The sequence below is a fragment of the Adiantum capillus-veneris genome, chromosome 15, assembly GCF_014529385.1.
Source record: "Adiantum capillus-veneris isolate H3 chromosome 15, ASM1452938v2, whole genome shotgun sequence".
In the NCBI taxonomy this organism is placed as follows: Eukaryota; Viridiplantae; Streptophyta; class Polypodiopsida; order Polypodiales; family Pteridaceae; genus Adiantum; species Adiantum capillus-veneris.
The window spans coordinates 60,288,995-60,305,685 of record NC_140945.1 but is presented as its reverse complement, the minus strand read 5'-3'; the positions used below and the strand labels follow the sequence as shown (position 1 = coordinate 60,305,685).

Below are 16,691 nucleotides of genomic sequence, written 5' to 3'. Positions count from 1 at the left end.
TGCTCGTAGCTCAATAATGGTAAAGCCAAAGGCAAGCCCCGAGAGGCTCCATTATTAAGACTATAGTTCCCAACGGTGTACCTCAAACTAAGTCCTTCTCAACCAAGATAATAGATACATGTCCCACTTACCCTATTGCAATTAGGAGGCCCAACCTTTCATGGACAACATAAGAACCTCTCTTCTTAAGCAAAAAAAGAGAAACCAATAACTCGGATACCAATGTAATGGAAATGGCCTATGAACTTTGAGAATAGCAGAATTAGGAGAACCAAAGAGAGAATTTTTGTGAGACTATTGACATACCATCACTCATTTGGATCTCTTTACCAGTGGCCCCGTGTTGAGATAGATCTATAAGCACATATCTATATTCTAACCCTTGTTTTTGTTTATTCTCCCACATTAAACAATCAGTTTATTATGAGAAAATCATTTCGCTTGGTTAGATATTAGATTTTATGAAATCGCACATTGAACATTGACATGATGCCAAGAGCATAAGGAAGCAACACATGAACTTTCAATATAGCAATGCTTACCCATACAAAGTGTAGTGAGCACACAAGCGTAGGCGTACTATTCACTACGTGAGCTCCAAAGTAAAAACCGATCTTCAATAATTACAAATTTTGGCTTATATGCCTAAGGTAGAAAATTGGGTATTTGGCTAGAAAGGGATAATTGCTTCAAAAATGTGATGGACTAGGGAATCTAACCTCTTCATCAAGTACAAAATTGTTGGAAAATAATCAAACCCATTCAGGCTCAGGATTTACAACGTCAGCTTGCACGGAAATAAATGATTAAGAGAAAAAGGTTTTGCAAGCCCGTCCAAATTGGCATGATTGGGCTCCTTGCTTCAACGCCTTTTCTTCTTGATCCACCACTTTCTCAGTATCCTTTTCAAGTGCAATCTCCTACTGATCCTTCTTCATGTTTTCATGCTTCTCTGCTGCTTCAATAAGTGTAAAATAATCTTTGTTGTCTATAGTCTTCTGAACTGTTTCTACCACTATCTCCTAAATCTGTAAGTGCTCCTAAATTGACCCTACATCTGTCTTTGCTTTGAGCTCAGTCAACTCTAGCTGCAATTCTTTAAAATGTTGATGAAGTAGCAAATACTCTGCACTTTGTTTTGCATTTGCAAAAGCTTGTTATGGAATGTTCACTAGAGAAAACATTTTCTTTCTAAGTTATATCCACACCTATTCACCTTGCTTCCTAACTTCTAACTTTAGAACCTCTACATCTTGTGGTAACATGTACCACCTCTCAAGGTCTAAGTCTTCGTTAGACAAATCCCTCAGTTTTCTCTCTAGCTTCTTGCAAGCTCGGACCTTGCTCTACAAGATGCTATTCTCAGATTGCAACTTTGAGGAATCAAATAAGAAAACGTAGTGTTGGAAGTTTCTTCCACTTTTAAAATCCAATCAAAGCATATTCATTACTCATAGCTATGTTGCAAGTTGGCAATCACAATAGTTTCAAGAATGTAATCATAATTTTCAATATGATCTTTTAGATGGAGGAGTTTGTTGGCCTTCATAGAGAAGAGTTAATCGCCGCCGGGGGAGCGGGGGAGAGAGAGAGAGAGAGAGAGAGAGAGAGAGAGAGAGAGAGAGAGAGAGAGAGAGAGAGAGAGAGAGAGAGAGAGAGAGAGAGAGAGAGAGAGAGAGAGAGAGAGAGAGAGAGAGAGAGAGAGAGAGAGAGAGAGAGAGAGAGAGAGAGGAGGAGGAGGAGGAGGAGGAGGAGGAGGAGGAGGAGGACTTTTAAAGTTGTAAGAGCAGTCCCAAGGGACCAAAATGATATATCCGCCTCAAGAAATCTTACTCAATACAAAAATGGACTAACCAATTCACCACGAGAGGGAGAGAGAGAGAGAGAGAGAGAGAGAGAGAGAGAGAGAGAGAGAGAGAGAGAGAGAGAGAGAGAGAGAGAGAGAGAGAGAGAGAGAGAGAGAGAGAGAGAGAGAGAGATTGAGAGAGATTCACGTTTGAATAGATGACAATATGGACAAGATATTGGACATTGTACGTGAAATCAAATTAGGTATCTACCTTCATGTACAAGGCTTTGAGATTCAAGATCCCATACAATATTGTAGACACTTTTAGTAGGGATGGTGGTGTTTACATGTATAGTCATTGTGGGCTATTGTTTATGTAGTCTTTTACTGTGTGCAAAAGAGGTGTTTACAACTTGCCATTGCAAGCTATTGTTTAATTACTCTTATCTTGTGTGAGAAACTTTCTTGAGGTGGGTTGCTAGGTATAATTACTTATTTTGTGAGAAATTTCTTGTACCATTCAGCAGAGGCTTTGCTAGTGAGTTTAGGTGGATTGCTTTCAAAGTCTGTATGGATGAGGCCCATTCTACTAGATTTTCCACTATCCCATTCAAATACATCATAAAATGACCAATAGTAATAGCCTATCACATTTGCCCCCTCCCTGCAATACACAATTATCGATTCCAATTATATTCATAAAACATCAGTGACAATGTAATGTTGTATTACTAATCTCAAGAATGGTCAAACAAAAGCATTACTTAAGGGCCTTTGCAAGTTCAGTAAGATGATCACGGAAGTAGCCGATGCGTTGTGTGTCTCTTAGGGGATCACCACCATCATCTATGCAGCCTATACAATGTACAACTCTAAATGAATTAGTCCACAATATTGTGAAGCTTTCACATAACTAGAAGTAGTGGTAGCTAAATTATCAATTGTTATAGATGTCAGTGCACTATTTGAACCCTGTATTTTTAGGAGGAAAGGGATCGTACCATTTTCTGTAATGAAGCATGGTATCTTGCCATATCGTTTCTCCATCCATTCAATAAGTGGTGGTAGATGCTTAGCACAATTATGAATCCATGAATTTGCAACACCCTGACATGAGAGTTTTCTGACACAAAAAAAATTTATTTTTGACAGTAGCTCTGTTCAATTCGAGAAAAAAAATCGTGCAGATATTTCTCATGCTTCGTGTACACAGTGCTTACATAGAATTCCCACAAAATGTTATGATGCATGGGAGTCACCAAGAAAGTTGTCTACTAGACTATTAAGTTTCTAACACATTAATCACATAAATCAGTTTGCTAGCTAATCAAGGGAAAAAACTACCATTTGTTCTCCTATGGCAAGTCCATGCTCGTTATAGTCTGCACAACATCATCGTAGCCATTCATTAGTTTCATACAAGCTATGCAAGTGACTATTCCTCTCTCTTTATATGTCACAGGAAGTTTTGGACTAACTCTCACAACAATTCCCACAGTGTGACTTACCTCAACATCATGAGCTTCTGTGAGGGAGGCACCACATACCTAGCTAGGTACGATTGGGGGCAGGGGACCGCCGCCCCCCCCCCCCCCCCCCCCCCTTGCCCCCAATCGTATGTAGCTAGGTATATTGCGGTGTGCCTCTCGAGCAAAAGCTCATGATGTTATTCATTGTATGAAAAACACGTGAAAAGACTCCGTTTTTTCCTACATGAGAAAATTTCTAAATCTTCTTGTGTATACAAATCCATTAAAAACTTACACTCGGTTTTGTACCCTCCATTAGTGGCGTACCACCTGAGGCTCAGGTCCTTTGGGACTTCGGCATTTCTAATGAAAAAGGCGCTGTAGTAATTGTGGCCAAGAAAGTCACAGCTATTCTTCAGCTCTGCTTGTTCCTCAGGAGTGAACCTTGGCAGTCTTTCTTGAAGTGCAGCTCTCATGGACTTTGGATAATCCCCAAAAACCACTGGATCTATTTGCCTACAAAGAAGAGTCATACCAAAACTACATTACTGATCAGCAATTAATGCTATCTTTATCTATTATCTATTATAGAAGAAAGAAGCAGGGAATTCTCACCAGCCACTAACAAATTCCAAATAGCGTTCAGTAGCTTTCTTATCTTCGATCTTGTCACTATAGGGTACCGCTCCATAATGTTTTGGGTTGTACCCAACAAGACCATGATGATGGGGCTGAGAATACCAAGAGTTGATTGAATTTCATGGAGGGAAAAATATATGTTTGCATGTGAAACATGCGCGCACGTGTGTGTGCGTGTGTGTGTGTGTGAGTGAGAGAGAGTGAGAGATCCACAAGATGTTTTAAACAAATTGTCACAATAATTCCCACGTTGTGACTTACCTCAACATTATGAGCTTCTGTGAGGGAGGCACCGTATACCCCACAAGGTCGGCAGTCCCTTGCCCCCAATCGTACCTAGCTAGGTATGCGGTGCCTCTCATGCGCAAGCTCATGATGTTATGCATTGTATGAAAAATATTGAGAAAGGCTACGTTTTCCTACATGAGAAAATTTCTAATCTTCGTGTGTGTGTGTGTGTGTGTGAGAGAGAGAGAGAGAGAGAGAGAGAGAGAGAGAGAGAGAGAGAGAGAGAGAGAGAGAGAGAGAGAGAGAGAGAGAGAGAGAGAGAGAGAGAGAGAGAGAGAGAGAGAGAGAGAGAGAGAGAGAGATTTGAGAATTAAGCCAAATTCACATGCATAAGCACCCATGGCAATACAAAAATTAAGGTGTTCCTAAAAAGAAGTATTTAAAAATCAAGCCAAATTTACATCAGTATCCATGAGAATAAGAGATCAGGGTATGCTTAAAATTGTGGTTATATAGTGACGAGGGTTACAAACCTTGTACTTTTGGTCATATAGTCGATAGACTTTGGCATGTGCAAGTAGCAAGTTATGGGCTACAATATAGCACTCGGTCCGCGAGTCTCCCACACTGCAAGTACCTCCGCTCACACTGGAGCAACGACCAGGAGCCATTCGACCATATGCATAGCCAAACAGAGAAAATATGGACACCTCATTGATTGTAACCCAATGCTTCACCCGATCACCAAAGTGCTTGAAGCAGGTCTCCGCAAGCTTTACAAAGTAGGGTCTGAGGAAGTCAAAAGAGCATATCATTGCTCGAATCCATAAGCTATGAGAAATTGCAAGTATAGATAGAAGATGAAGCTCTTTCTTAATGTTTTATCTTCACTACTTAGAAACTTTAGTTGATCATCGAGGGGGGAAATTTCAAGAATATCTCACATTCATATTGGGAAAGAATCTTTTTTCTCTCAATTCTTCTTACAGTCAACAACATCATGGGAAGGCTACCTCCATACCTAAATACACAGGAAGCTTTCGATAGCTTCCCACAATTATTCCCACATTGTGAATTACAACAACATCATGAGGTTCTGCAGGCGAGCATTGTACACCTAGCTATGTGCGTGGTGCCGAGCCTGCAGAAGCTTATGATGTTGAACACTATGGGAAAAACCGGGGAAAGAGGATCTTCTTCCCGAAAGGGAAGCTGTCTAAAACTTCTTGTGATATATATAGGTGCATTTTGTCCAAGCTACCAACCCCTGCCCCCAATTTCACCTAGCTAGGTAATTAGAAGTCCCTCCCTGGTAGTGGGTCATGATGACCCAATTCATAGTGTGGGGTGTATACTGGGAAATGTGTCAAAAGTTCTTGTGATATATAATATGATTTAAAGAACAGGGCCGGGACTTACACAATGTTTTTCGTTCTGAATCCTAGCTGGATCATTCTCTAAGTATTGTGGAACCTCCCAATGGAAGAGTGTAACCAAGGGAGACATTTCTACAAGAAACAAAGCAGATTAAAGCTAAGATACAGAGCATTCATCAACATGGAGCTAAAACATGATAAAAATGGTGTAAGTTAGTACCTGCTTTTATAATTGCGTTGATAACCCGGTTATAGAATTGGATTCCGTCAATGGACTCAGGCTCACTAGGCTGGCCACCATCTGCAACAATATGGTAAATTAAGGCAAGAAAAAAGATCAAATGAAACAACATCAACTAAAGAATGGAGCATACTAGGATAGATCCGAGTCCAAGAGATAGAGAACCGAAATGAGGTAAGGCCCATCTCCTTTGCAATTTTGATGTGCTCCTATAAGACATGCAGGATGCATCGACTACTTATACCTAATAATATGCTAATAAGAAAATTCGGGCATTGAAGAAAAAGAGCCCACTATTGTAAGAAAACATTGTATGATCCCACATATTGATTCAATCCCATTAATCCATTCTCTCCCCCACGTGATTCTCTTCCATGATCACATTGATGATAATAGCCTAGCAATATTCTTTGAACACAATTACTTAGCGGCCCATGGTTTTCATAACATGCTATGTACACCATCCTTATCACAAGAAGTTTTGGACAAGTTCTCACAACCATTCCCACATTGTGACTTAACATTTTGAGCTTCTGTGAGGGAGGCACCGCATACCTAGCCAAGTACGATTGGGAACAGGGGATTGCCGGCCCGATGGGAGGTCGGTGGTCCCCTGCTCCCAATTGTACCTAGCTAGGTATGTGGTGCCTCTTGAGTAGAAGCTCATGATATTACACATTGTATGAAAAAACACTGAAAAAAGACTCTGTTTTCCTACATGAGATAATTCCTAAATCTTCTTGTGTATCTAATGAAGCCACAATATACCTCATACTGGTTGTAGAAGTCACAATTAGGATGGTTCAATGTTTCATCGGCAATCTTTCCTACACACACAGTACACATGCACTCACCAAATCAATTCACTATTACATGCATGACCAATGGCACATGTATCGCATATTGTCCCCCACTAGTAATGGCTACATAGTAATTATCATGAGGTAGAATTTATGAGCACACACAAACAAGACCTGGGATATTTTGGAAGGAGTCCCAAATTGTGCTTCCTCTCCCACCTGCGTAGGGATTTCCCTCAGCCTGCAACAACAGACTCAAGCACTATTAGCTAAGCAAGGGCAGAGAATCAAAATCAAAATTAGACTCAAGGCGGCCCAAGTTGGGCATCAATGGCCTTTTTGGGCTTCATTCAAAGCCAAGGGAAAAAGAAAGATTTTCAAAGGAGATAGGAAATATGCGAAGGTTTCAAGGATGGCTATAAATATGTGTATGTAGGTATGTGTGTATGCATATGGGTATATGTGTATTTGGGGCTTCATTCGAAGCCGAGGGAAAAAGCAAGATTTTCGAAGAAGATGCTTGAGAAATATGCCAAGGTTTCAAGGATGACTATAAATATATGTATGTTGGTATGTGTGTATGGCCCTCTATAATTGCTTTCATGTGAATATATGTATGAAGGTATGTGTGTATGTATGTGTGTATGGTCCTCTATAATTGCTTTCATGTAAATATGATCTACGTGAGGGATCGATAGTGGACAGGTTCAGTAAACAAGCTCATTTTATACCTGTCAAAAAGACTATCAAAGCCCATCAAATGGCAACCCTCTTCATTTCACAAATTTTCAAGTACCATGGCTTGCCAATGTCCATAGTGTCGGATAGAGATCCTAGAATGACCAGTAATTTCTGGAAGGGTCTCTTTGAGAATTTAGGGACAAGGCTAAATTTCTCTTCGGCCTATCATCCACAAACGGATGGCCAAAGTGAAATAGCTAACCTAACCATTCTGGATCTACTAAAAGCCTATGTAACGAAAGTAGATCAAAGATCCCAATGGGAGAATTACTTACCCTTAGTGGAGTATACTTACAATAACAGTGTACATACTTCCACGGGAAAAGCACCTTTCTAGGTAATTGAGGGAAGATCAAAAAGTCCCTTGCTACTTAAAGTACATGGGAAGATCTTCGCTGCAGATGAGTATAGCCGAGACCTACAAGAATCTTTTCAAAAGATTAAGGATGCTATCTTTATCTCACAACAAAGACAAAAGGCTGCTGCTGACAAGCACAGAAGAGCCCAAGCCTTTAAAGAAAATGATTGGGTCTTGTTAAAGTTTTCCAAGGCTTGATTAAGGCACACGACGGGCAAGAATCCTACATGCCACCAAAAGTACTATGCTAAACTAGCAAAAATGTACTATGGTCCCTTCCAGATTCTTAGGCCAATCAATGAGATGGCCTATCAACTCAAGTTGCCCAATCATTGGCTCATACACAATGCTTTCCATGTGAGCCTATTAAAGCCTTACAAAGGAGAGCCACCTCAAGAACCAACTATTGAAGACCCACCGGAGATTGAGGACCAAGAGGAGGTGCTGCAGCCCGAGTCCATTCTCTGACATGAAGACAAGGTACTAAGAGGCGGTAAGACTATCCGACGATATCTTATTAAGTTTAAGAATTATCCTTTTGAAGATGCTAGATGGATGCAAGGCATACAATTAAAGGATAACCTAAACCTTGTCAATGCTTACAATGCTTCCCAAGAGTAAGCAAATGTACAAAATGTTAAAAATGAACAAAGTTTTTTTTGTCTTATAAGACTCTCTTTTTCTTTATTGTGCACAAAAATAAAGTAGTATGCATGCTTAGATCAAGTTTGTAGAGACGACGTCTCCCAAACACCAAGTAGAGCTTGTCACTCTACTATGGAAGACTGATAGGACTAATGTGCAGACATGCTTGCGGCAGCCTCAGGCTCTCAAGCGCCAAATGGACTAGTCATCCATTGTGGAATGATGTCGTAGGGTAACATAGGGATCCTCTACCCGCTAAGAAAAGGACTCATGAATATGCTTTATCTTCTCTACACCATAGTCGAGAACGACTATGATTTCAAGAGAGAGGTAATGTCATAATAATCAATATCTAATTCTTCTAAATGATTTTCTCATATTAAACTGATCATTTAATGTGGGGAAGTGCCAGATGAGAAAAAGATAGAATATTGGTTAAGCTAGCAGACCGGCCACAGTAGGGATCCAAAGGGGGGGCCATCTTCAAAAGAGCCATGTGCAACAATGGGCTAAAAAGACCCTAAGGTTCAGCCCATTAAGACTTCCAAAATGCTAAGGTTCCAAAATTCAAAGGTTGTGTCCAAAGGTCAACCCTAGGGAAATTGGATGCTTTGTGTGTGACCAAAAATGTCTTTGCATATCCCTACATAGGAGGGGGCGAGCCTTGGGAGTAGGGGATGAGAGAGAAAGTCACACACACACACAGGCTCCCTTTACACAAAGGGAATTAGGGACACATGTCAGCTCCCTAGCCCAGATCCCCACAAGGTGTGCCCAATTCCTATTGGATGGCCTTGGAGGTGGACCAATGAGATTTAGGCTAGAGTAAATCTAGTTTAATTAATTTAAAAAGACTTAATAAAAGAGCCAATGAAAATTAAGTCTCCTAGAAGACTATTGGACAGTCTCCCAAGGGGTCCAATGAGCATTCAAGAGCCCAATGGCTTGCCTGATTCCTATTGGCCAGGAGGCAAAGGGGTCCAATGAGAGTTTAGTTTAATTATTAAATTACCTAAAGCTCTCACAAAAGGGGAAAGGGGGACACATGTCATAAGGCTATTACTTATGCTGCTTAATAGACATTGGCTTGACTTGGGGAGGTCCAATGGGGGAAAAGCAAGAGTAAATAGCAAGAGGGCTCACCCAAGAGAGAGAGAGGGGGCTGATTTTTGCAAGGAATTATCACACACACACTCACACAATCTCATGTGTGAAGAAAGAGAAGACTATCTCTTCCCAAGCTTTAATGGAGAGCTCATCACCTACTCCAAGCTTGTGAGATAGAAGCCTACATCAACACACTCTTGGCATGTGGATGCAAATCCAACCAAGTGCCAAGCTTCAATGCATGCTCATCTCCTCTACCAAGCTAATTACTAAGCTAAGCTATGCTAATATGAGTGATTATGTGAGGAGATGTACATCTTTCTCGTAAGATATTCCTTCTTCCTCTCAATCTACTCTCATACCCTGCTAGCTCTCACCATCTTCGAAGGTGTGTGAAGTCTTGGGTCTGAGAACGGGGATAATTAAAGTTGTGTTTGCTAAGTGTTTTGCTTAGTGCATGAAGCTTTCATCTTCATTGCACTAGCTAGTCTTGAAGGAACACAAAGAATTGTATTGTACAATGTCTCTCTTGATGGGAGAAACCATAATACAAAGCCTTTTGGAGGGGGGACCGGCTCCATGCAAATCCGGTCCTCAATTGTTGTCAATAGCTTAATTTCTCCCGCTTTTGAAAGTATTGTTGATGCTATCTAACTAGGTGTTATGATTTTTGTTGCTCTCTCCACCCAAGCACTCTTGTAATTCTCATTAGGAATCTATTCTAACGAAATGCCCACTATGTTCATGCTAATTTCCGCTACACATAAGTTTTTAGACCATTAAATGTGACACCATTCCAAGTGCAGTGACATACGATCTAGCTCGTCGATGATCTGGAGGCATGTGGTGATCTTCTGGCAACATTTTGCCCATCAAACTACAACAAACAAACATATTAGTATAATTGTTAGAAGACGGCACCATAAAGTGAGTGGAGAGTATATAAAAGCCACATTCCATACTTACAGAAGTAGTGCATCGACACTTGCATTACTCCAACTAAATTTTTCTTGCAAGTTGAGGACTTCCAACGATGCTCGGAGCACCGAGTACCATGCACCGTCGTAAAGAGGTGTTTGGGCACTCTCCATCAATCTATCATCCGTTTCGGCAGCCCGTTTAGTGCAGAGCTGACAATCCTCCTTGCACACGTCGTGCTCATGATCTAGCAACTCATCACACATGTCGAACATGTGCTCATCCTCTGCCTCAAAGTGCGACAGAGATGTCATAGGAGCTGCTGAAGTAGAGCCAATGGGAGGATCACCATGCGGTGCACCCAAATCGCCCAGTCGCTCTTGCCTCTGCCGTTTGGCCTTGCGCGTTGGTGCACCATCACTGAACACATACCAATGGGACACCTGCTCAAGCGACGGGTGAGTCGCGCTCTCATCTCTCCGAGCGCTTTTTTGAGGATGCCAAAGCCCTTCGTTCTCCACGTGCTCCAAGGCAATGCACCTCAAGTGAGGGATTGCCCTTTTGCACTTGGCGCAAGAACAAGGGAGTTTTTCCTTGAGCCAATGATCGTGCTCAGGTCCTCCAAGGGGACCACGATCATCCTAATCGATGTCCTGCACACGCGAAATGTTGTTTATTTAGTCATGTGTTTTAAAAAGTAAATAATTAGAAAGACCCTAAATTCCATTAAAAAAATTACATGAAGTTAAGTTCAAAGAGAATAAATGACAGGATTGATAAATTTACTTTTAACTAAAAGAGAACTTAAAAAATGCAATTAAAAAAACATTTAAAAGTACTACAAAATAAAGTTATATCCATATAAAATGAAAAAGCTTCATCAAAAACCTCAAAAGACTAAAAAATGGAATAATGACCGATAGCTAAGGGTAGAGAGAGAGAGAGAGAGAGAGAGAGAGAGAGAGAGAGAGAGAGAGAGAGAGAGAAATAGAGAAAGAGAGAGATAGATAGAGAGGGAGAGAAATAGAAAGAGGGGAATAGAGAGAGAGAGAGAGAGAGAGAGAGAGAGAGAGAGAGAGAGAGAGAGAGAGAGAGAGATAGAGAGAGGGAGAAGGAAAGAGAGAGATAGGTAGAGAAAGAGAGGAATAGAGAGAGAGAGAGAGAGAGAGAGAGAGAGAGAGAGAGAGAGAGAGAGGGGGGGGAGAGGGGGAGAGAAAAAGAGAGAGAGATATAGATAGAGAGAGAGAGAGAGAGGGAGAGAGGGAGAGAAATAGAAAGAGAGGAATAGGGAGAGAAATAGAGAAAGAGAGAGAGGGAGAAGGAAGGAGAGAGATAGATAGAGAGGGAGAGAAATAGAAAGAGAGGAATAGAGGGAGAGAGAGAGGGGGGGGGGGGAGAGAGAGAGAGAGAGAGAGAGAGAGAGAGAGAGAGAGAGAGAGAGAGAGAGAGAGAGAGAGAGAGGGAGAAGGAAAGAGGGGTAGATAGATAGAGAGAGAGAGAGAGAGAGAGAGAGAGAGAGAGAGAGAGAGGGAGAGAGAAATAGAGATAGGGAGAAATAGAGACGGAAAGAGAGGGAGAGAGATAGGTAGATATGGAGAGAAATAGATAGTATGAGTGGGAAGGTGCTCTTAGTGTGTAGACATGCAAAGACAGGTGGCAGTCCCAACGGTCATACGTAATTTTTGACAAAATGGCGAGTTGCCCTGTTGCATCACGATTCACAAGACTAGACAAAGTGAACTATTGTCCCTACCTGCACAGCGCCATGGGATGCTACATTTACAACCATAACTATTTATCTTTTACTCAAAACGATGGCTACAGTATGTAATTGTATATATATTTGTGTGTACATATTTATTTTTTTATGCATGTATGTATGCACTAAGTATGGGAGCATAGCACCCGAAGGTTAGACGCTTCCTCTTGGGTATAGTCCCTTTTTAATCATGGCGTTGCGGTCATTGGTCCACTCCTGCATGGATTACCACAACGGACCTTTGGTTTTACCACGGTAGAGACTGTCATTAGAAATTTTGGAGGTCATTTGGAGGGCCTTATTGAAGAGAGAGAAAAGAAGGTGCAACCAATGAGTAGCAACCTTACATAACGTAGAAATGCATTAAAAATATCACAAAAATAAAAGAAAGCATTATAAAATATTGAGATTTATCCCATTTTTGTAAGGTAACTTCCTCTTCTCACAAAGTAGGGCCCATTGCCAGTAGCCGTCAAGTTGTTGAGACTTGACTACTGATTGATAGCTAACTCTCTCCCTTCATTAAAAGATATCAACTACCTTTATGAAAGGCTTTCAAAACTCATTCTCCCTCTATTATAGCTATGGCTTCGTCTTCTTCCCGCCCAAGAACTTCTAGAGGTTGCTCTACACTGTCCCCAACTAGCCTCACCATTAGTGTGCCAAGAAGACCATGTAGTAGCATAAGCACTATCTCAATCTGAAACTCTCTCACTACAGATAATAGGTGGCAAGAGCAGAGGATAAGCAAAGGATCTTGGGTTCTTATGCAACCAAGAAGGAGAAAAAGCTCAAAGGCAACAAATATGTTTCGTTCTGCATGGAAAGCAAGAGTTCTGGATTTCAATGTCGAGGTTGGCAAGAAGACTGTGAAAAAGGTCTTTGTTCAACATGTTTTGACTTAGTCTGATGTGATTGCTAATGGCGCGATGTCTCCATGGTGCATAATCCACGGTGCAAATGTGAGTTAATTATTTAGCACTCCTCTATAAATGTTATCATACATTTCAAATGTGAATCTTTTTTCTTCTTCTCTTATTATAGATATTTAATTAGGTTATACATATGTTTGTATTTATTTCTATTCTTTTACATTCACAGATGTTTATCCTTCCTCATATGAGGAATGGGAGCCATTGGAGTGCATTATAGGTCTCATCTTTGTGACCCATGCTCATATTGGGGTCTTGTAGTATGTGGGCAGAACTAGCAAAAGCCTTGCAGACGAGGGTATTTTCTTCTATGACCATTTCTATCAACTCAATCAAAGGAATCAGAGAGGTGTGTTGGTGAAGGGTTCACTACCAACCAACTGGAATTCCGTGGATTGGCTCGTTCCCGACACAACAATGAGTGAGGCATTGAGGAGCAAGCTCTATAGGGATGTTCAGAGGTCTCTCCAAAACTTTGTACCCACTAAATTGGTGAAACTTGAAAATTTCTATCATGTTGGTCTCTTTGTTGAGTTATTTTATACCTGCAATTTACATGTTGCTAAAACTATGCTTCTCTGCAAATCATTTGATTCCCACTTGAGTGATAAGATTCTTGATCGAGGGTGGTATGTGAAAGAAACAGATGGCATATGTTGCAAGATTTCTCTTAACACTTTCATTGTCAAGTATATGCTTGCGACACAGACATTAATAATCTCCTTTTGGTACAAGCGTTCTCACATTGTTGAAGGTTGCTATGTGCCTATGGATCAAGAGGCAACAAGTTTAGCAAACAATGCTGTCATAAACGTGGAAGTGGTGGACAAAGACCTAAATCTTATGACAGTAATCACAATAAGGTAGCAATGCAATCTTTTGCAACTTTGGAATGACATAGTGGAGGAGACTACCGACATTGACTCCGTAAACTTTTATTTCTGGAAGAAGCATTTTCTGTGTGGAGATCTTTCTGGTCGTATTCAAATTATGCCCATGTAATTTAGCCTGAATGGATTCAACAAAATGTAACTCTTTTGACTAGTTTAATCTTAATATCAACTGTTTGCTCACAGCTCTCTCTCTCTCTCTCTCTCTCTCTCTCTAAGTATTCAAAACACATAGACAGGTAGACAGTATCAATTTAATGTATAAACAATGAATTACTAAGTACATTTGTAAGTACAAATTCCGATGTTCTCAATGGGCTTAAGTACATTCCTTGCAGGTATGGGACCAAAATGTCCTCTAGGTAAAAATCGTGAAGATGCCCTTCAAATGAAGGTGGGGAAATAGTAGTGTCAGGTGGATTAAGTAAACCCTTATATAGTGTGTCATCAATCAACAAAGTATTGAGAGCATCATAAGGCACATTGATGTGTTCAAAGGGCTTGTAGAAAAGTGGTACATTAGATTTAGTTGGGTGAAAATGTCCCGCAATGGTATTACAATTCCTTTGACTATACACAAAATGAAAATCCGATCTCTGAATTCCAGCCAAACTGCAAACTATTGATACAAGGGGATTCAAGTTTTGGGGCTGCATTGAAGACCAGATAGCAACCCTAAACCGTGGAATCAAAAAATTCAAAAATTCCTTTGTGTCTGGTCGAAATACAACTCTGACATTTGCCAAGCGGAAACTACATAAATCGGAGATCTCTGAATGTACACTGCATGGCTGTCATAGCAGCAACAATCCATTGAGATCCAAAATAATTAGTCTCTGCAATCATTGTGTGCATACATATAAGTAGTTAGAAACAAAAAGAGTATATTATTTAAGTATAATGGATATTACTGGAACAACCATATCTACTTGAAGCAAGAGTCCATACTGGTCATTTCTAATGTTGACATTCTGTTGTTGATTGTTGATGTTCCCTTCTGTATTGCCATGGGTATCCACCTCTTGTTGTTGTGTAGTACGAGACTCTTGTGTTTCCAAGGCTGAATGGTTAACTTGTTTTGTTGTCTGTTCCTGGCTTTCATTTGCAACGTTGGCCTCCTCCTCTACATGGTTTGTATCTTCTCTAGGCTCTGAAGATCTCTTCACATCAGCAATTACTGGAGCTTGGACTCTCTCATATTGATCATGTGCCTCATCCCGTGCCACAATAATAGGCACTCCCTTATCCTCCTCTACTTGGCATAGACCCTCTGTTGCATTCCTCGGCTCTGAAGAGCATTTTACATCAGCATTTTCAGTTGTTTCAGTTGCGCCCACTGCAAAGCTAACCGGCGTCTGTTCCTCTAATATCCTCATCTTCATAAAGCTCTTCTAATACTTTCCTTGTGTCCATATTATATAGCTTCTTGGCACCTGTCTTTCCATAGAGGCTAATCGTACCACGTCTCCAATCTTGAACAACTCCCACTGCACGTAACCATGGTCTACCCAGTATAATAGGATATGCTCCCAACTGCGATGGCATCACACAAAAATCAACCACCACCTTTGCATCATACGCCTCTACTTCTAAGCTCTTTACAACACCCAAACATTTTACTTTCTGATGGTTTGCCAATATGATCTCAAAGCCTGACACCCGGGTCACTATAAGACCCATCTTCTCAACGCATGAGTGTGTTATGACACATATTTGGGCTACGCCATCAACATAACCTTGTCCCAGATTTTTTCTTTTGTGCCACACATCTACTATTGGGCAAATGTCTGGTAGCTCATCCATCGCCAACACCTTCATTGAACCTCTCTCTGGTTCTTTCTCCATTGTGTTAAGCATCCTCTTCCATTGTCGCTTTAGCTTAGGCACCATCTCTATAAGCTGCCCAAAAGTAACATCTACTTTCCTTCTTGTCAAATACTCCTTCAAGTCATAGCTTGATTGCCCATCCCCTAGTGGAAAATCTGAAACATGAAACTTGTGATTAGCCCTTCTTTTCCTCTTGGCCTTGACATCTTTGCCTTCATGGCTCTTTCCCTTCTTCTTACTAGGACCTGGGGAACTTCTTCATTCCTCATCCTGTGTGGTCCTCTTCCAGATAGGCATCACTAATGTATCCTCCAGCTTTGCTGCCTTCTCCAAGGTGACCACACTTATCACTTTTGTCTTTCCCTTTTCCTCTTGGGTTAATCCAATGGTTCGTTCTTCTCCCTTAATTTCAATGCCATAATAATTTGACCTAGTTAGCACCTGCCTTGGCAATGGATACATGTCTCCTCCCATCCTTGGTGGCTTATCACATTGCGGGCTGATGTGGCCCAACTCTCCGCAATTATAACACGTGGGCGTCTGCCTCCAGACTCTACCATTGCTTTGTCCAACACCATTCCTGGGTCTTTCTTCACATGTTGGCTGATTTTCAAACCTCCCCCGACCTCGATTATCTCCCACATTACCTAGCATGTTTAGGTTGTGATTCTTCATTAAATCTACCACTTGCCTCATATCTTGCCTTAGCCCATCATCTTGCAGTGCTATGGTTACCACTGCTGGCATAACCTGAGGAGTAACAGAAACCACTAGTTCATGATGAACCCCTGGCATGCGACCTTGCATATAATCCATAGGTTAAAACTCAGACCTCCTGGGCGAAGACTCTACTCCTAGCTGACTCATTCTTCTCAGCTTCCACTCTTTGTTCCTCGCTACCTCTAGTGCATCTTCATATGTCATAGGCTTCTTTAGCTCCACTCCCCAACGTATATTCTCCCAAAGACCAGC

The 16,691-nt window shown here is 41.1% G+C and overlaps 1 protein-coding gene across 1 annotated transcript; it reads right to left on the bottom strand.

The window, feature by feature from the left end:
* Positions 1 to 2,281: 2,281 nt before the first annotated feature.
* On the bottom strand, positions 2,282 to 15,268 carry LOC147440752 (vicianin hydrolase-like). The gene is made up of 11 exons (XM_086483335.1): positions 14,841 to 15,268; positions 6,717 to 6,783; positions 5,876 to 5,951; positions 5,722 to 5,802; positions 5,545 to 5,633; positions 4,659 to 4,898; positions 3,874 to 3,989; positions 3,589 to 3,774; positions 2,791 to 2,912; positions 2,554 to 2,644; positions 2,282 to 2,453 (listed from the first exon to the last, which is right to left on the bottom strand). Exons 1-11 carry the CDS (start codon positions 15,266 to 15,268, stop codon positions 2,282 to 2,284), a joined length of 1,668 nt encoding a protein of 555 aa, XP_086339461.1.
* Between the last annotated feature and the right edge of the window lie 1,423 nt (positions 15,269 to 16,691).